The 21,332-nt window shown below is 40.8% G+C and overlaps 1 protein-coding gene across 2 annotated transcripts in view; it reads right to left on the bottom strand.

Moving 5' to 3' along the window:
• znf385d (zinc finger protein 385D) overlaps positions 1-15,177 on the bottom strand; it is a 62,651-nt gene extending 47,474 nt beyond the window's left edge. Inside the window, exons 1-3 of one of the 2 annotated variants that reach the window (XM_017453625.3) lie at positions 14,469-15,177; positions 9,540-9,761; positions 693-835 (exon numbers count right to left, since the gene is read on the bottom strand). In XM_017453625.3, the coding sequence (XP_017309114.1) occupies positions 693-835; positions 9,540-9,761; positions 14,469-14,490 (387 nt within the window). In that variant the 5' untranslated portion in view covers positions 14,491-15,177. The remainder of the gene's footprint in view (positions 1-692; positions 836-9,539; positions 9,762-14,468) is intronic. The other variant, XM_017453627.3, reaches the window with a different exon arrangement.
• Positions 15,178-21,332: the final 6,155 nt, after the last annotated feature.

Genomic DNA, 21,332 nt, shown 5'->3' with positions numbered 1-21,332 from the left:
TCTCCTCTAACGTCCTCTGTGTGAAATAAATAAATAAATATATTCCATATAATTTAAAGGGACAATACTATTATTATTTATTAATAATTTCATATTTATGCATTTAATATTGGCCTCTACTAGCATTACATATTTTTTTTGTGTATTTACAGCAATAACATCTATTTTTTATTGGTTATAAATTGTCAGAGAGTGGTGCTGGAATTAATACTGTTCCTTGCTCGAGTCACGATATCAACCAAAAACAGGGAAACTCCGCCCACGCAATTCAATTCATTTTTATTTCTATAGGGATTGTAACAATAGACAAAACGCCCTGAGATGACACGAGTAGGAAACCAATTCTCACGTGTCTGAATTGTTTCGTCTGAGTTCTGTTCACGTGACTTCATGTTCTGTGAGTTCATGTAACTGAATATATGATCCACATCTGGCTGGCATTGTCCGCTTCCTCCACTGGGCTACAGCCGACTACACACATCTTCACTCTGAGCAGAGCTCTCAGAGCCGCTAACAGCATCTCACACACCTTCCTCGACCCTCCCCCACAAACACCACCACCGTCATCAGCAATCATCCAAAAAATCCTGGTTTCAATTACAGCAGAAGCTACCCAGAACACCTCATTAGTGTGTGTGTGTGTGTGTGTGTGAGGGAGTGAGGGAGGGCGGGAGAGCGAGATAGAGACTCACAGATCTGAACGTGGGCAGCAGGTTGAGGACGGGGCTCGCCTCCAGCGAGAAGGGATGGAAGTGCTTCAGGCCCACAGACGAGTGAACCTGGGGGAGAGGAGCTCGAACCAGAGCCGGCAACAAGCCACCCTGACACACGCTACCTACAGAGAGAAAGAGAAAGAGAGAGAAAGAAAACGAGGGGGGGGGCAGGGAGTAGAGAGTAAGACATGGAAAGAGAGAGAGAAGGGAGAGAAAGTGAGGGAAAGTGGGAGTGAGAGACAGATGTTAAGACAGAGAGAGAGAGATTGAATGAAAGAAGGAAAAGCAAAACAGAAATAGAGAAGAAAAAGAACGAAGTAGAGACGTGGAAGTAAAGAACGAGAGAACAAGACACCGAAATTGAGACGAGGAAGAACAGAGAGAGGGAAAGCATTTAAAAGAAATAAAAAAGGAGCAACAAGAGGAGAGGAAATTGAAAAATCGAGGGCGCGCACGGGGAGGAAGACAGGATGAAAGACGAAAAGGAAAAGGAGTGGAGATGGAGCGGAAAAAGAAAAGAAAGAACGGACATGACAGAGAAGAGGGAGGCACACAGATGGAGGGAGACAATAAAAGAGAGCGGGACAGAGGGAAAAGAGGAAGAGACAGCGACAGGGAAACGAGGCGTAAACGCGGGACAGAGGAAGACGAACGGTTGACGGACAGAGCGAGAAAGAGCGGAAAGGAAAGAGAAAGAAAAGAAACAGAGATGGAAGACAAACGGAGGGTGGTAGAGAGACAGTAAGAGTGAGAGAGGAGAGAGAGAGCAGCACGAATGAATACAGGAAGAGACAGAGAGATGAAGAAACAATATTATAACATACTTTTTATATATATATATTTTATATATATATATATATAAATGTAATATTATATGTATATTTATTTATATTTGTATATAATTCCAAGGTCTCGACTGGTCCAGCAGTCATATCTATACTGAGCAAGAGAGAGATGGAAAGTGTGCATGAATAATAAGAAACAGGTTTATTGCTGTCGTTTCTATATACTGTTTGCTATATTACTATTATTATCCTGTAATAACTATTCCCAGTTATTACAGCATTGTGTGCCACTTTTAATTGCGCTGGCAGCAGAGCTTGAAATGAAAACCCGCCCACCTGCCAAAAAAGCGGGTAAAAATCTGGCACAGCAAGGGAAATCCTTTAATTTACCATCCAATTGCGGTGGCTAACTGCTATAAAGGGAGTGTTTTACAGGCAGTGCAGTGTATTTAAACATTTAGAACTAAAGAACCGTATCTACCGAGAAGATAAATCCACCTATAGCCATATTCTGATGGGATTACATTCTCTGCAATACCGCATATTTCAGTCTGGCGATGGAGAAATTCAGAGTTGCACAGTGTTGTGACTGTTGGGCCTGCATCTGAAGCACAAAAGGTAATGATAATCATTAAACAAACATGGGGAACCCAAAATAAACACAGATATGTTGTGTCCTACTGTGTGAGGTCAGTTTGAGGGCAAGGAGAAAGGCAGAGATGGACAGATGAAGAGCAGGCACTACATTCACACTCGCAAATTAATTCCACACTCACAACTTTAGTTTCTACCTGCAGTTAGTTCCCATTTGCTGTTTGACCCACGTATATGTCTCCTCGTTAAATGTGTATAGAGACGTCACGCAGAAAAATCAGAGAATGACGTAACATGCCCGTAGCACAATCACACACTCTACGAACAAATTTGGAAATGCCAGTCAACCTACAGTGCAGGTCTTTGGACTGGTGGAGGAAACCGGAGTACCCGGAGAAAACCCCTGAACGACGAGGAGAACATGGAAACTCCACGTACACAGGGCGGAGGCAGAATATGAACCGACAACCCCGAAGGTGTGAGGCAAACCTGCTAGCCACTAAGCCACCGTGCCCCCTGGATACTATGGTTTCCCATCAAAACTAAAAAACACTGAAGAGGCCACGCCCACACGCACCAACAACAAGAGATAACGTACATGTCACTCGTTAAAGTCCCCGTGAAGCGCCTTGAACCACGCAGCATTACTCGATGTGTTGACGTAATTTCCACTGAAACAGGAAGTCAGGGCGGGACATAGCAAGTGGCTCCTCCCACTTTTTAAATCGCCAATAGCGTTTAGCTTACCTCACAGCCAGGAAACTTAGAACTGTTGGGGGGTGGACACTTCAGATTCTAGAGAGCATTTCATTGGACGGAAAATCTGATGCGAAGCCGAAGTGCAGAATGATGTCATCAAAATTGTCGGTCCGTATTGGTGCTAGAGAGAGACCGTAGCATTTGACTGCATACTGTATATCTTCTAAATGCGAGTTTTGTCATTGTTTTGGAGCACACTAGCATTATAGAGAACCTTTACACTGGCATATTCATACTAAAAGCCACAAAACTTCCGTTTTGACTTGAACGTAAACATGAGGTGTGAGAGACGGGAAGAAGATGGAAGAACAGAAAGTAATATTTTTATTAGCAGTATTGCAGGATTGTCTACTAACCTGCGTATAAATCCCTGAAGGAAGACAAAGCAGTGGGAGAAGTTGAGACAGAGAGAAAAGGAGTCGAAATTGTCATGGACCAACAAATTTATCGCGACGCTACTCTTTTAAAATTCAGATGAAGGTGACGTGAGACGCGACGAGAGAGATGAATTTACATTACTCGACATGACATCATCAGCCATCGAAAAACTGCCTCGAATCACGTGAGGTCGGCCTGGCCAACCAGTGCTATCGGCTGCGTCTTTTGTCTTTTTCCCGCCTTGAGGCTTTACATGCGTATTTGTACACAGAGTTCAGGCACGCAACGACCAGTGTGCGTACGTTTTAATACCAATAACGTCACGTGCACGATCCATGAGCATCATAAACGTCATATCGGTGAGATGATTAGCTCTGTAGGTCAACTGCAGAACGTCTGTTCATGATCAGGAGGATGATCAATAATAAAGGCCAGATGTGGCGGTTTTGCTGTTTTTGGAGCAGTGAAAGGCACTTCTTCCAAAAGATGTGCGAGTATGGGAGAGGATCCAGCAACACAGTGATGTATAATATTAGGACAATCTGATATCCGGCAAAAATGCACCTCTCGAAATTGATTTCAATAAAAAAACAATGTGTTCATAGGCAACATCACAGTATTATGCATAAACACTGCACTGTGCTGTCTATTTAAAAAAAAAAAAAACAACAAAAAGAACAAGTTGTGCTTCGTTCATTCACTGTGATGTTAGGGAAAACTAAGGAGAAATGAATCATGGCGGACAGGTCACATTATGATATGGACGAAAACGGTAATGTTTTAAAATACTTTAAGCTGCAAAATACAGAACCTTAAAGCTACGGTGTGATTTCTTTTTAAAACAATCCTGTAATAGTAACTCCCAGTCAGAATTAGAGGGAAATTTGTTTACATATATTATACGCCAGCTCAAATACACCACAAATATAGGCACGAAAGAAGTCTAACTATATGCTGACAGACAGGAGACAGGAGCCAATCAGGAGAGAGAGAGAGAGAGAGAGAGAGAGAGAGAGAGAGAGAGAGAGAGAGAGAGAGAGAGAGCGCAAGAAAGATAACATGAGATCGTAAACAAACTGGAGTGAGAGACAAAAAGATTCCGACAGTATATTACAAGAGTAAAACAGATCTACTTTTTTTTTTCTTGGTACAGACAGACAGTAGTGAATAAACGGAGGTGTATTAGACGGTGATATAGAATGAGAGTGAATTATTTGTGCTTTACCTGGCATGCTAATACTATCTAGCTCGAGCCTAAGTACAGAACTACTGCAGGCTAGAGAAGAAAAAAAAAAAGTACACATCTCATGTAATGAAAAACACAGAGAACACAGCTCGAGTAGTAAAAAATACACACGCTGGAAACCACCAGAGGTGATAGTTTTGTTTTCTACCCTGTATTTTTACAGAGCTAGCTAGTGTTACTGAGCTAAATCTGCTAGCGTTAGCCACCATAGCCTGTACAAAGCATGTGCGTTTTATTTTGTGCAGTAAATTAGCTGCACAATAAAATGTAAATGTCACAGCTGATTTTCCTCAATTTCGATTCAATGCAGTAAGCTCTGTTTTCTCAGTACCTTGTAGTGGAGCTACTGTGTTTTTTGGTGTTTTTTTGGCTATAGCTTAGCTACTTCATGAGTAGCAACGGCAAACGGCGTCGTTTTGTCCACTTTTATAGATAACAGTGTGTCGTGGAATGTCAGAAACCACAAGGAAGTGAGGTTAACAGATAGAACATGCACACATGGTCGAGTTCTCTTAGCTTACCTAATATCTTGGCTAATCAACTACAATTGCGGTTAATGGAAAGCTGTAGAAAACACAACCCTCCCCCCCTTAATAGAAATCCTCCTCGAGACATTTCTATTCTAATATATTTTTAGATACCTCCACTATCCAGTGCACTTCATAATGCGGTGCTTAATGTCAGACGGCGAGACCGATGCCCGCGTCCTTATTAAGTGCACCAGACAAAAGCTGGTGCATTAAGCAAGCCGACGCAGCAGGAGGGACATATAGAGGGAGATGGAAAATAAAAGTCAATGCTTCGGTTTTATTATCGTAGGAGGGAGAGGCGTTAGAGTGGAGAATTATAAAAACCACCACCCGAAGTTTGTGTGTCCGGAATTAAAAGCTCACCGCCTCAGGACAAGAGCGTTTCAGATCGTTTTTTTGAACAAGTGAGACCAATAACAACTGGTACTAAAAGCAGCACATATCCTGTATTAAAATACACCAGTTCGAGATGGATTTCAAATATATAACACTTCAAATTCTGCAAGCCATTAATGACGGGGGAATAAAGAAAAAAAAAAAGAAAAGGTTGTAAAACGTTAAGAGCTGCGGCTTTGTTGGCCGAGCCGCGTGCCTGCACGCGAGCAGAGAAATGCCTGAGGCCTGAAACACACCAGTTTCACAATGATGTTACATGATGTTGGGTCAGAAGTGTGTCTCAGAACACACACCTCGGGTAGTTCTTTAGAAAACAGAACCAAAAAGAGGAGGACAAGAGGCCAGGATTCTTCTCCGGGGGAAACAACACGTGGTTGGAGCAATTTCTTTTGGCGTCCCATTAATTCTGGTCATCATTGATTAAAGCCCCTGGGAACCTAAATCAGCGTTCTAATGTTCTGATGTTGGCGTGCTCTCATGGAACACGTCATGTGGTATAAAGTAAAATAATTGTTGACTTTTCATCATCTGCATGAACTTTTTGTATAAAATGGACAGGGCTAATGCTGGCGTAGCATTGCCTCAGCTCCACGCTCACGCTATGTTGACCTCTAGAGTGTTTCCCAACCAGAAAAGGTACCTAATAGAGCCTTTTTTAGGAAGCCATGTACTACTGATAATCCCATGAACCGTTAAAGAACCCTTGAAGAACCCTTTTTTATAAGTGTGTAAGATTGGTATGTGTTCACCATTAAAGGTTCCATGTACAGTATAACCATACAACACAATGTTTCCCAATGAGAAAAGGTTTCATGCAGGACCCTTTGTGGATGCTTAATACTCTTGGTTATACAATGAATCATTAAAGAACCATTAAAGAACCTTTTTTTTTCTAAACATGTAGATTGGTATATGTTCACTTTTAGGGAAAAGGGTTCTTAAAGAGTTCTTTGGAAATTCTTAGAAAATTTTGAACCCTTAAAGTTTCTTTGGTTGTCCCACTTGGTGAACCCTTAAAGGTTCTATGTATAACTCTACAATATAGTGTTTTCCAATCAGAAAGGGTTCCTAGTAGAACCCTTTTTTGGAAGTTAAGATCTCTTGACAATCCAATGGACCCTTTAAGAACTCTTGAAGAACTATTTTTTTAAGAGTGCTTTTTTTTTAAGGAGCAAAAAGGTTCTGTAAAGTTTTCTGTAAAAGGGTTCCTTGTAGAAAATTTTTTGCTAACTAAGAACACTTGATTATCCAATGAACCCTTAAATACTCCTTTAAGAAACATTTCTTCTTAGCGGGTTCTGAAGGGTAATTAAAAAATTTGAATGGTTCTTCAAGTGCCCCTCTGGAGGAACCCATAAAGGTTCTATGCAGACCCCTACAATATAGTGTTTCCCAATAAGAAAAGATTTCAAGTAGAAGCATTTTTTCCCCTGAAAACTATGAATTCTTAATTATCCCATGAACCATTTTTTGAAGATTGTATGTTTGGACATTTTTTTTTTTTCGGGTGGGGGGGGGGACGGTTTCTGAAAGATTCTTTGAAAAGGTTCCAAGCAGAACCCTTTTTGGTAGCTAAGAACTCTTGATTATCCAATTAACCCTCAAAGAGCCCTTGAAGAACCATTTTTTTCTAATTGTGAAAGTTGGTATACTGTATGTTCACATTTTTAAAAAAAATACGGTTCCTGAAAGGTTCTTGGTTGTACCTCTGAGGGATCTTTTAAAGGGTCTATGCACAACCCTACAATAGAGTTTTTACTTATATTTAACATTTCCTGATGATGAGAACAGAACAGTAATATAGGATAGAAGTCAGAATTACAGAGTTCTTTTATAAGCCTCTGACTTTTACACAAACACACTTTGCTTTAGATATGGTTTCTAACATGGACCCTTGCAAAATTCCCATAACCAACAGGGTGTGTTGTCTTGGAGAACTAGTGTGAGTGTGTGTGTGTGTGTGTTGCAACCCCCATTTTATAAACTCCAACATGGCTGTTGGAGGAGAGCCATTTGGATTAAGGGCTGTATGGCTTATTAACTCGAGTAGAAAGCTGGGTCGTTATGGTGGGATTCTGACACCATGCCCATTGCATGAGACTGTCTTTTACAACATTGTTTTTTTTTTCTTCCCACCAAGCTGTAATGTGGAAAACGTCCGGCCGGCTTTAGCCGCGCCGTAAATCTGCACTTCTATTGCGTGCTTCTCTCGGGACGAGTACACTAAACCCGCAGGAACTTGTCGCCAGGGAACGAACGCTGTCCAGAAAACACACTTCGTCCTGAACAGCTTAACTTCAGGACGTGGCTAAAAACACACTCGGGATTCCCCTGCACTTCTGAGAAAGAGGGTTTGGGCTCGATCGGTGATGGTGTGCTTAAAGTGAAGTGGACGTCGTGTGGTCTGGCCGAATGAGTAATGACAGACCACACAGCAGGGACGTATATGAATACTTCAACCCGAATCAGCTCATGTGGCTAACGACAACTGGAAACTAGGACACAGTAATTAGCATGAGTACATTTATATAATTCTAACAAGTCATGATAAGCTTTAAACAGCTGTGGTCAGTAGCAGCATCCTGTGTAATTCGATTTGCAAGATGATCCAATGTAAGAAAAAGATATTTAAAACAGCCAATGGTTGCTATGGTTACCCTGCTTCTCTAACATTTGGCTAGTGAGCTTTCCATTATATAAACTACACAGCTAGCTATAGAACATATGTAATGCCATTCCAATGAGATGTCTTCGTGCTGAAAATAACATTTCTGACAGAAAATCACTTAAGAGTCTATAAGAGGTCGCATCAACGGAGGCCACGCCTCTTCAACAGAACTGAGAAATAAAGGCCGCACGTTATTTACTATGACTGACATTCACAAAGGCCACACCTCTTCACTAGGACTTACTTGCATACAGGCCACGCCTCCTTTTCTGCAACTGGCATTCACAAAGGCCACATCTCTTCACTAGGACTTACTGGCATACAGGCCACGCCTCCTTTGCTGCAACTGGCCATAAAATCGGTGTTGAAAAATATTTTTTATACAATACACGCTGATTTGAAGCAGAGAGTCAGTGAAAACAAACATAACCTCATATTAGAAATGATGCCATAAAGTCGCAATGGAATTTAGGAAAGTGTTTTTGTTTCAAACCCAGTCCTCCCTTTTTTTTCTCTTTTTTTTCTCTTACAGATGTGTGCAGTCACACCCCAGTGGAATTGAACCAAATCCAGAGGTGATTGCAGAACTCATTGTACCAGATGGGGGGGTGGGGGGTGGGGAGCTTCACGCAAACTTAACACACACCCTGACTCTCTGCCTTTGGGAAACAGACGCTACATCCATCACTAAAACCCCGCTCACTGTCACAGCTCCTGCCCTGACCTTGATGCATTAGTCTAATGTGCGTTTTTGGCTGTGAGAAAGAACACGAGCGAGAATTTCGCTCTTGCTCAAACTCCCATCTCGTCTCTCGGATGTGCCGATCATAATAAGATGAGAAAAGAAAATGATGTCTGCGGGGACGAAGATGACACCTTCGTAATAGATGCACGTCTGCAGCGCTAACTGTGGAACGTGAAGCCTTACACTTACACACTCTCACACACACACACACACACACACACACACACACACACACACACACTGATGCAAGTAGAACAGAGAAAAACAACTGTTAGTCTCTCGGCTAGCATTAGCATAACGTGACGCATTACGCACTCTTAGTAAATGCATTCTGAAGCACTTCCCATTTGAAAAGTCCACAGAATTAAGGTTTTTAAGAAGCGCTGCTGAAAGAGTTCATTATCTGAGAGTCATGTTTCAGGATTTTGAATTTCTCTTTGCTTTTGCACTCAGCTCGACAACGGAAAAAAAAAATCCTATTTGTAAAAATGGCATATTTAAATGTTCTACATGTACAATGAGTTTTTCCCACCTCTAAATGTCTTCTGATTTTTCATTACATCACTATACTCATGGGCGAGAAAAATAATATTAACTCACGGTGTCATATCTTTTTAATCAAATTCTGATGGACACCACAACCGTGTTATTGCATTTCCACCTGACTAGTCAGCCACGCTAGGAAAGAATAACGCTTTTCCTTTTCACAATCTCAATTTCAATACCGATTCGATGCGACTGATGTGCAGAAACGCCTTGTTGATGAGAGAGGTCAGAAAAAGCTTCAGCACTCTGGTCAAACAACCACGCTTTACAGCCGTGATGAGCAGAAAAGCATCTCAGAATGCACAGCAAGTTTAACCGTGAGGCAGATGATCTACAACAGGATAAGACCACTTCAGGTTCCACGTCAGGTTCCACATCAGGTTCCACATCAGGTTCCACTCCTGTCAGCCAAGAAAAAGAGACTTTCACACTTTTAAAACTGACTCGTTTCAGTGAGTCAAGGCAAACGGTTCAGCTCAACGATATGAATCGACTCTTCCGGCTCTCAAACAGATCCTAAAGTCAGTGATCTTTATTTATCGATGATTCCTGCACCATTATAGTATAGTGCCTGCTGAAAAACATTCATTTAGTAGAATTGGAAAAGGAATCATTTTGTTTTGATGTTCATTACATCATATATATATATATATATATATATATATATATATATATATATATATATATATATATATATATATATATATATATATATATACCATATCATTACAAGCAGCTGTGAAACCCCGCACTACCTCAACCACACATAGGTGAACTCCGAGTTCCTCCAGGATTTAACGATTCAGAAATGACCGCAAAATCATGTGAACACCACAATATATACGGAGAAGCCTGCAGTTTTTCAAAATTACCGCAGATTTTCTGCAGATTTGGGCCAAGACGCGTCATGTGACGTCATCACGACATGCGCTCATCCAAAGCCCTCTTCGTTTTACGTGTCGAACACGAGTACGGCTAAAAAGCCTCATTTACCAACAAACATCACTGCGGAACAATTTCATGCGAATCCAACTTCGCCGATTCAAATAGTTTTCCGCTAAAAAAAAAAAATTCACAAAAAAAAAACCCCGCAACAAATTTTGGTGATAAAAAAACCCCGTGAAATCCGTGAAACGAGCTGAAATTTATATACTAATAAATTGAGATCAAAGTTCGTACGTTTCACTGGATGTTTTGCACTTGCGGTGACATTAGAGATTTGTGCATATAGACTACTGATACATTTGCAGCCAAAGCAGCACAAGACTCCAAAAAAGTGGCTCTTCGGCTCCCGACGATCACCTAAAAGAGCCGAATCAAAGAGTCGACTCATTCCCAAACGACACGTCCCTAAGAATCAGAGTTGACTCATTCGCAAACGACACGTCTCTATTCAACTGCTCAAAAATGGAAGCCATTCCACAGTCTCATGTTTTCCTGTGATTAACTACTATATAAAATACAGTTAAACCACGTGTGCACAGTGACCCTTAGAACCTGGTTACAACTATCTCATTTCAGATTCACACACACACACACACACACACACACACACACACACACACACACACACACACACACACACACACGTGAGACGAGCACCTTATAGCTGACTGCAGGTGTTCACTACTCTGCTCTGTGCTTAGTCATTAGATGCACACTATGCTATGTTTAAACACTATTAGCACTGACCACAGAATCCCACAGGGAGCCGGTTCATACACACCTCGGCACCGTAACTGTGCTCCCAGCCCCGAGCACTGATCCAGATAAGACGACCGTGCCCGCAGCATGAGATCATTTCAGCACGGCTCATTTCTTGTACAGGATTATTTTTAAGGGCCTGCGGGTAAACTTTTTTTTGTTGTTGTTTGCACCGATAACACTGACGGGAGGGGTTTCAAGGAACAACTGCGTGTTACAAAACACGATTCAACACACTCATGGAAGTACAGCTGTTTAAAGAGTGTGTACTAAACATCATGCCAGGAATAATCGCATCACAAACAAGCAATATCAATATCAATACCTAATGTGTATAGAGGAACATGTACAGTAGTCGAGCAGGATTTTTCTTTTTCTTTGAAAGGAATACAGCTTTTTTTTCCCCAACCTGATCTTTATCCATTGCATAATAATAATGACCGTACTGAGAACCAAAGAGTCAGAAATAATCTCATGTATTTATGCAAAACTCACTTATAAGATAAATTTTACGAGTAGTTGTTGAAGTCTGTCAATAAATATAGACATTTTCCATTACAGAACTGAAATTCAAAGCTACACCCATTATACTTTAACAATTAAACCTAACTAACTATTAGACATTCCAAGAACCTTTCCCAAACGTTCCCATAACGTTATTTTTAGGTTATTGTAACATTATTTCTGAGAATGTTCAATGTGCAAAGTTTATGGCCATTTTTATCGTTATAAAAATGGTCTACAAAATGTACTAGGTACATTCCAGGGTTGTTTTTTTTTCTTCAATTATTATTGTTATTATGATGTAAACATTCACCTTAGGTTGCGGGGAACCTCGTTTTAAAACCGTTTTCAGAAGGTTCCTGGACAGATACGAGAGAACGTCTTACAAATGTTGATAACGCAATGAAATGTATTCTTCCGTCTGAAAAACAAGTAGCATCTTTTTATACAGATTTAGACGTTTTCTTTACAAATTTCCGTCTGTTTCCATCCCCACCACAGCTGATTATTTACAAAGCTGATACTGGAGACTCCTTCCATAAATGTTAAACAAATGTCTCGTCACAGAAAAGAACAAAACCTTTGATTCTTTGTTAAATAACAAACCTTTTGAGCATGTTGTTACTGTAGACACATTAACGTATTATTATTATTATTATTATTATTATTATTATTATTATTATTATTATAAAAATGTTTATTGACTCCCTTAACAAGTGTCCTTAGACTTCCATTATGGCTGAGTTTCAAGCAAAAAGTTCTCTATTCTTTTTAATCAATGCAAGGTCACGTGTCCGATCGTAGTCCATGCTACTCTCATACACGATATGCTAATTTTGGGGAAAATAATCAAACACTGGAGTACTCAAATATTCAAACTGGAATTATGGGCGTGGTCAAAACACAAGCAAGCTGTCTTGAGGCATTGGCTACATAGGAACCTTTAAGAAAATGGTTTGAAGCAGGCTTCAACGTTAGCAAGATACTGACAACATATGCTAACAGGCACTATTGGTAATGGTACGTTCAAGTCATGACGGAAAGATCGTATTTACGAGTCGGACGCACGTGAACCCCAGCGCAAAGTCGGAATTACGAGTGGGGAAACTCTGGAATTTTCTTTCAGCTCAGAGTTTCCGAGTTGGGGCGTGTCAGTAAGAAAACACGGAGGAATCGATGAATGCGGCGTCTGTAGCTGAAGGTAAATTTGTTGAAATTGAATGTTTACTCGTCTGAGGAGCTGATTTCAGTTATTATGTGTTTGCGGTTTTTTTAGTTACAATTAAACAAGCTAATTGCGTGCACAAAATACAACAGCAATTTGTCTTTTGCAATTATACAATTACGATATAATATGTAACGATAAAGTTTAGAGCGGATTCATAAATTGATTAAAAACATTTTTTTTTAAATAAAAAATCAACAGACCTGATGCACGTTCTTTGTTCCTCATTTTCTAGACGTAGAGTTAAAAAAAAACCTTGCTGTATTTTTTTGTAGTTAATTAAGAGAAGGCTTATCGCCATCTCGCTCCGACTAAAGTGACTTGAATGCACCTGATATCATAAGTACGACTTCCTAACTCGTAAATACGAACTTCCCAGGAGGACTTGAACGCACAGTAACGATACATCAGTTAGGCTTGATTGAGTAATCATAATAATAATAATAATAATAATAATAACAAGCAGAAGAATAAGAACTGTATTTATAGAGAATTTTCATACATGTGGTGGCTCAAAGTGCTGCAAAAATCGAGCAGTACATATCATATGATAAAAAAAGTAATATAATAGAATTCACAAGGATGAAATAAAAGATGGAGTAAAAAATAAGTACAAAAATAAGCAGAAGGAGATAAAAAAAAAAAACCTACACAAATATAATGTAAAATAGAATAAGTTTTGTTTAAAAAAACAAAAACAAATAAAATGATGAATCATCAGGAGATCGCGAGTTCAAATCCTGATGGTGGCACAGCTGTCCATGTCTGTGCTCCGTGGGTGGGAGGTGCCATACTCTCTCCCCTGTCAATCACAGCAACACTAGCCAATCATGGTGATCTGTGAGCTCAAGTATGCGTAAGAGGGCAGATAGAGCTTTTCTCCGAGTGTGTTTGCTTGGCTTCACGTGTTTTAGAGGTAGCTGACGTGTAACGTGTTCGCCTTCGCCGTCCCCGGCCGGTTGCTGTCGTATGATAAGTGAGTGTGAATTGGCAAATGACCAAAATGGACCAAAACTTATACCTATACAAAAATTGCTCTTATACGCACAGGATCATGGGACGTACAGGACGGCGAAGGATCGACGTAAATAGCCTTGAAAAAATTCCCAGTAAGTGGACAACGTTTGCTATATTTTCGGACCCGATCGGTCCAAGTGTATAACTCCGCCTTCCAACTTTCAGCAAGCCACACCTCCTAAATCTACTGCTTATGTAAGCAATGTACTGCTGGCTTCAAGGGTCTTCCAGAGAACTGTGTGAGACAGGTCTGATACACTGAGCACGTTTACAGTGCTAAACAGGAGGCTATACACTTTATTACACTTTATATACACCTTTATTTGTTAGAAACATTAGCTTCGAAATGAAAAGAGCAAACTTGAGACTCCAGACATGTTTTGGCTGATGGACTGCATTTGTTTTGTTTGCAGCCCTTTCCTTAAAAGCCCTTGTACTTTTAATGACACTCAGTTCTGGATAAGGACAAATAAATCAACATGCATTGATAAAATAAGAATGTTTTGAATTAATAAATGAAAACAAGAAGCAGCAAGCAAACACTCAAACCTCCAGATTTCCACTGAGGCTGAAACGCACAGCTGTTAAGTGATGGACGAGACGGTGTGTGTGTGAAAGAGAGAGAGAGTGTGTGTGTGTGTGTATTGTTCTCACTTACCCAGAAACATGCTGCGCTCCATAATCCGTTATGCGCGCAGCTCTCCGGCTTGGTCGCGTGCTGGAGACGCCGACGGACGCTCCATGCTCTCAGCACGCGCGCGTGTGTGTATGTGTGTGTGTGTGTGTGTATGTGTGTGTGTGTGTGTGTCAGAGAGACTGTGTGTCAGAGAGGGAGACGGTGCTCTGAAGGAGAGACAGAGCGCGTGTGTGGTTTAACCGCCGCACGCGCTGCCACAACACCGTCTTGTCCCTCCTCCGTCAATCTCTCTCTCTCTTTCTCTCTCTTTCTCTTACACTCTCTCTCCTTCTCTCTCGCTCTCGGTCTCTCTTTCTTTCTCTCACACTCTCACTCTGTCTTTCACGCTGTCTCTCTCTCTTTCTGTCTCTCTTTCTCTCACACACTCTCTTTCTGTCTCTTTCTCTCACACACTCTCTCTCTCTTTCTCTCACACACTCACTCTCTCTTTCTCTCACACACTCTCTCTTTCTCTCACACACTCTCTCTCTCTTTCTCTCACACTCTCTCTCTCTCTTTCTCTCTCTCTCTTTCTCGCTCTCTTTCTCTGACACACTGTCTCTCTCTCTTTCTCTCACACACTCTCTCTCATTCTCTCGTCCGAGTGTTCCTGGTGTGCGTGTGTGTGTGTGTGTGTGTGTGTGTGTGTACGTATGTACAGTGCACCTCGTCCAAACTCCACTTTTTTCTCTTTCAGTCTCTCCCTTGTTCTGGTTTTCCGCATCTGCTGTCTACTGCTTTCAACACTCCTCTCTCTCTCTCTCTCTCTCTCTCTCTCTCTCTCTCTCTCTCTCGCTCTCTCGCTCTCTCTCTTACTTTCCCACTGTCTGCCTATCTCTCTTTATTTCTCTATATTGTCCATACTCCCTTGTTATCTGTGTCTCTTCGCTCTCTGTTTGTCTGCATTGGCTTCTCTGTCTCTCGCCTTTTCTCATTCTCTCTCTCTCTCTCTCTCTCTCTCTCTCTCTCTCTCTCTCTCTCTCTGTCTCTTATTCTCTCTCTTCTCCTTTGTAATTATGTTTTATTAATCTCTAATATAAATCTCTTTTCTGATTCTTTCTTTCTTTTTCTTTACTAAAATTGTAGATATTTGACAATGCCAATAAAAGGGATGTCTCTTCATTATCTCTCTCTCTCTCTCTCTCTCTCTCTCTCTCCCCCCTACTCTTTTTCTCTTGCTCGTTCTCCATTGGTCTGTCTTTACCTTCTTCTGTTCCCACTCTCCTTTCCCTCATTTCTCTCTCATCTCTTCATCCCTTCTTTTATTTTCCATCTGTCTTTTATTTTTCTCTCTGGGCTGGTATGTCATGTCTCTGTTTATCACTCTTTTTCTCATCCTCTCCCTTGTTCTTTCTCTCACTCCTTTTCTCCCCCTTTCTCCATCTTTCTTTTCCTCATTATCTGTCTCGGTTGTTCTGGCTTTATCTGTTACTGCTCATTACCATTTCTTGTTGCTTATCTCTCTCTCTCTCTCTCTCTCTCTCTCTCTCTCTCTCTCTCTCTCTCTCTCTGTCTGTCTGTCTTATTCTCCCACTGTCTGTCTATCTCTCTTTATTTCTCTATTTTTGTCTCTTTGTTTCTTTCTGAATATGTCTCTCTTCTTCCCTCTCAGCCTCTTTTTCCTCTCTCTCTCTCTCTCTCTTTTTACTTCTCTTCCTTACTCCCTCGTTATCTGTGTGTACTCGCGCTCTGTCTGCATTGGCTTGTCTTTTCTCACCCTTTCTCTCTCTCTCTCTCTCTCTCTCTCTCCACTCTTTTTCTGATTACTCGTTCTCCATTGGTCTGTCTTTACCTTCTTCTGTTCCCACCCACCTTTCCCTCACTTCTCTCTCATCTCTTCGTCCCTTCTTTACTGCCTCATTCACTCCTCTCCTCTTTCTCTCCTTCTGCTGTTCAAGCTGTACGCCGTCTCTTGATTAATTGACAGAACGTCGTCCTTGATTAATTGACAGAAATGGGTTATGTCGATTAATCACAGGAGGAAAGTCGCAGGAGGTGAGCTGAATTTGTCAATCAAGTGACGAGAGCGTGGATATTAAATAAATCATAACCAAGAGAAGATGCCGCCTTACAACAATGACAACGTCTTTGAATAATATGCTTTAAGATGAATAACTGTATAATACTTATATAGGATAATCGGTTTCGTTCCCTCATCCTCTCGCTAGATGACTGGATACGAGGCAGGAATACACCCTGGAAGCGACACACACCTTCACACACACTCGTTACTTTAGAGTCAACTACAGTACTGTATATACCGGTCCTTTCAGGATTGCGTGATTTTGCGATTTTGCAGAAATGCACGCAAAATCGAGTAAACTCCGCAGTATTCGGTGGAGCTAGAATTGGGCCAAGACGCGTCATGTGACATCATCACGACACATCAGCCAAAGCCCTCTTCGATTCACATGTTCAGCTCAGTGAAATCCTGTATTTACTACGTACGTCTATGAACTTCCTTGCAAGGTTTATTTTTCTTCATAATGTCTCTATACACATGTTATAACAGGTCATATATGTATGGCAGGAATCATGTATTCCGTCCTCATCTGGGTAACAACGAATAGTATAATTATAAATACGTCCCTTCTATAAATGTGCTGATACTACATGTTCAAATAGTGCAGTTGTGTAACCGGGAAAATTCAATTTTATGTGTGTAGCGCTTTTAACAACGGACATTGTCTCAAAGCAGCTTTACAGAAACATATAAACACAGGATAGAGATTTTAAGAGTGTGGATTTATTCGTACTGAGCGAGCCGGTGGAGACGGTGGTGAGGAAAAACTCCCTGAGACGATATGAGGAAGAAACCTTGAGAGGAACCGGACTCGGAAGGGAACCCGTCCTCATCTGGGTAACGACGGATCGTGTGAAAGTAAAAGAAAGTTCATTGTGGTTTTTATATGAAGTCTGTTTGTTGAGCTAGTCCACTGTTCACTAAAGGAGACCCGAGTGCAAAACTGCATGTAGTAATTAATAAGAGTGCGTGGTTTAAATGGTACAGAGCAAAAAGACTGCGATGTTTTGTTTTTCGAATTCGTTAGCCTTAAGCTTTCATTACCTGTTAGCATTATTAGCATTGTATTTCAAGTTGACACCAAACATGTCTTGGCAAAGGGATACTTCTCGAAATTTCAGGTCTCAACTTTAACCTCTCTCTGTCTCCGTCACTCCATCACTGTTCTTCAAGAACAGAACCTGCATCAATCACGAAACAACAAATCCCTACAACGTCCCCAAACACCCTGAACGGATACTGCAGACATGCGCGCGTGCGTGTGTGCGTGTGTGTGTGTGTGTGTGTGTGTGTGTGTCCAGACTCCTTTTGACCGGCTGCTTGTCTCTGCTTAGATCTCCTCCATTGCTTCGACATAATACAGCTGAAGGTCAGGAGGAATTGACCGCTACAAAGCTGGCCCACACCTTTCGACTGCAAATGAGAGGCTTAGCCAAAGGAGAAGTTGGCCACACAGCACGTGCACACACACACACACACACACACACACACCAACAGAGTGAGAGAAGGAGACAGAAAAATGCATTTCATTTATGATTAGAACATTATCCAAAAGGGAAAAAAGTCCTCACTGTCTCGGCGGATTTAGATTTTTGGACGAGATCGGATCGGATTTTCCGTTCCAGTCGAAAGACTGTGAACACTTCCCGTGAACACTTGTGATGACGGACACAACACAGATCACACGTCAACACTAGACACAGACTGAATTAACCTTTATGTTCTGTTCAGGTCAAAAAGACCCATTTTATATTTAACCTTATTTTTGGAACGTTCCAGCCTAACCCTCTTAGAACCATTTGAATATTTATTGAACGTTTAAATAACATTCTCTGTTAGCTAGGTATTTGCTCACGTTGTTAAGTTTGTCATTCTACTTTGACGTTTATGAGTGTATATTCGGATAAGTGTTTTACGCTGTGCGCGTTCAAATAACAGTGCTTGTGAAGCAAACCGTTATTACAACATATGTTTTTAGAACGTTGCAGGAACATTACAACCCTAACCATCTTAGAACCTAGTCAATATTTACTTCATGTTCTAATAGGCAGGTATTTGCTTAAGACAGACAACAGTCTTCAACAGCTTCTAAGAGGGTTAGGTTGTAACATTCCAATAAACAACGTTCCTGCAACGTTCTAAAAACACTTGACAAAGTTATTAGAATGTTGCTCACACGGTGTTTCCAGTTAGATAACAACAATCGTTCTGGTAATGTTAGTCTAAACGTTCTCACTAAACTGAACGGAAAATGTAACTTCAAAATGTTCAGGTTGTACATCTTTTTAAATAACCAGTTTTGTAACATAGTCTTTACAAACTTACCAATACGGTCCCGTCCGAAACTTTTGGAAGGGAAAGTCCAATACATTTGTTTTTGCTGTAGACGCTGCAAAACTATGTCAAAAGGATAAGCCAACATGAAGATCAGAGAGCTGTCTATGGGAGAAAAGCAAGCCATTTTGAAGCCGGGAAAAGATGGAAAGTCGATCAGAGGCATTGCAGAAACATTCGGCATAGCCAGTACAACAATTTGGAATGTCCTGAAAAAGAAAGAAAGAATCCAATGGTGCATTGAGCAACAGAAACAGAATGGGTCAGCCAAGGAAAACAACAACAGCTGATGACACAAACACTGTAAGAGCTGTGAAGAACCATCCCCCCCAAAAAAAGTCAGTGACATCACCAACATTCCCCACAGGGCAAGGGTATCACAAGGTATCACAATCCACAACCCAAGTTTAACCTCTACCAAAGCGATGGAAAGGCTAAAGTTTGGAGAAAAAAACGATCTGTTCAGCTCATCTGTGAAACATGGTGGAGGTAGTGTCATGGCTTGGGCTTGCATGGCTATAGTTTGAGGCAGAAATGTCAATTTTTCGGTCAGACACATGTCCGTTATTTGTTAGCTCCATTAGCCACACGTGCAAAAGTTGGACACCAAACCAGTCTTGGCTGATCAAATCATTTGAGGTACAAGGCTGAGATGACAACACTACTTGTCATCATTGCTGTACTCCTGTTTCCAGTTCACCCCGATTTCTTCTGCATTTTCCCACAATCCCCTGTTCCTCCATCACCAGAAGCTCTTTGAGTAAATCTATTCATTCCATATCTGCGCTAGCAGAGGCTCTCGGAGTGGACGGCGCTCCTCTCCTGCTGGCCAAATGTGTTTTTTAACCTTGACTCGGAGGTGTCAGCGCTGAGAAGGTGCATTATTTGTCACCGCGGATAGCGTTTAACGCGCCGCCGTCCCCGCAGGAGTGCGGCCTGGGAAACTTCATTAATCTTTCTGTCACTTCCACGGTACTTTTCATTAGTTACGGCGGCTATCTGATCAACAGGCGATGGCTGCATGTGTGTGAGCAGGTGCTTGTGTGAGGTTAGGGAAAGATGCACAGCTTTTCCACGAAGTCTGTGTTGCTATAATGGAATATGCAAAGAGGTAACACACACACACACACACACGCACGCAGCTTGAGACCTCGATCCTGTCATGCCTTTTGATTCACCCTCTTTACTCAGTTTCCCTTCTATCTTCAATGTCAAAATGCTGGCTGACACGTAAATGCATTTTAATAACTTTAATATCAAAATCCACTCAAAATGGCTTTTCTATGTTCCCAATAGAATCGATTTTAACTGCGGAACCTCAGACTGATGATGTGAAGCGCAAGGCCGTGCGGAAAAATCTCCAGCATTCCAACAACCGATTTTCTGATTGCCAACTTTCTTCATTTGAGACATTTATATAACGACACACTGGAAATCAAACATCATATGGTGTATTTTCACCGACCTAGTTGCTAGGTAACTAACTTTAGCCAGCATTCGCTAATTACCAGTTGTGGTTTCAGTTAATATTAGTTAGCATGCTGATAATAGTGCATGGTGCTAGCTACCTAACATCTCACATCAGATAGGTTTATTCCGTTCAGTCATAATTAAACATCAACTATAAACCTTTGAAAAAATTTCAACAGTTCACCTTCACTAGCAAATATTTCCCCAATAATATATTATTTTAATGAACTTAGCTGACGTCAGCTAACTCTCCAAGTTGGCTCAGAGTTCATATTACTTAGCATGGAAACAGTAGTTAGCTAGTTGTCTCTGTTATTTAGCTTGCTGACATTTCATATTAATAGTTGTATGTTATATCTAACAAATATTATGTAACAACATCAAACCTTGTATAAGATGTCAACTTCTGTTTATAGCTACCTCACTAGCTAACTTAGCTGACATTAGCAAACTACAGTTAACTAGCGAGAGTGAGCTACTTGTTTGTGTTTGTTAGTTCGCTAACTGTTCACAGGTTTAAGTAATGTGAATAATAATTATGTAACGACAGCAAACCTTCTACAAAGTTTACATTTTCACCTCATGATAATTTTAGAAAACTCACCAATTAACTAAGCTGAAATTAGGTAGAGTCTAGATAGTTAAGAGTCTAATATTAGCTACATTAGCTACATGAACAACAGAATACTGTTATCTTTGAAAAATAAAATCTCTAAAATGCCAACAGTTTTTTTTTTTCTTTTTTCTTCAGTAACAGGCTTTTACTTAATGATGAATTCTTTCTTTTATCTAACTTAGCTGATGTTAGATAACTACAAGTTAGGGTTTTGGTTAATATTAGCTAGCATGGCAATAATAGTTAGCTAGTGGTTCGTGTTCGTTAGCTAGCAAACAGCTCACTTTTGTAAAGTTGATATCATTTGAGACGTAACTATGTAACCCCAGCAAACCTTTGATAAAACTGAAACTTTTACCTAATGATAAAATTAGCTACTTCACCAACTGACTTAGCTAATATT

The sequence above is a fragment of the Ictalurus punctatus genome, chromosome 23 (assembly GCF_001660625.3).
Source record: "Ictalurus punctatus breed USDA103 chromosome 23, Coco_2.0, whole genome shotgun sequence".
In the NCBI taxonomy this organism is placed as follows: Eukaryota; Metazoa; Chordata; class Actinopteri; order Siluriformes; family Ictaluridae; genus Ictalurus; species Ictalurus punctatus.
This window is presented reverse-complemented; position numbering and strand designations above follow the sequence as displayed.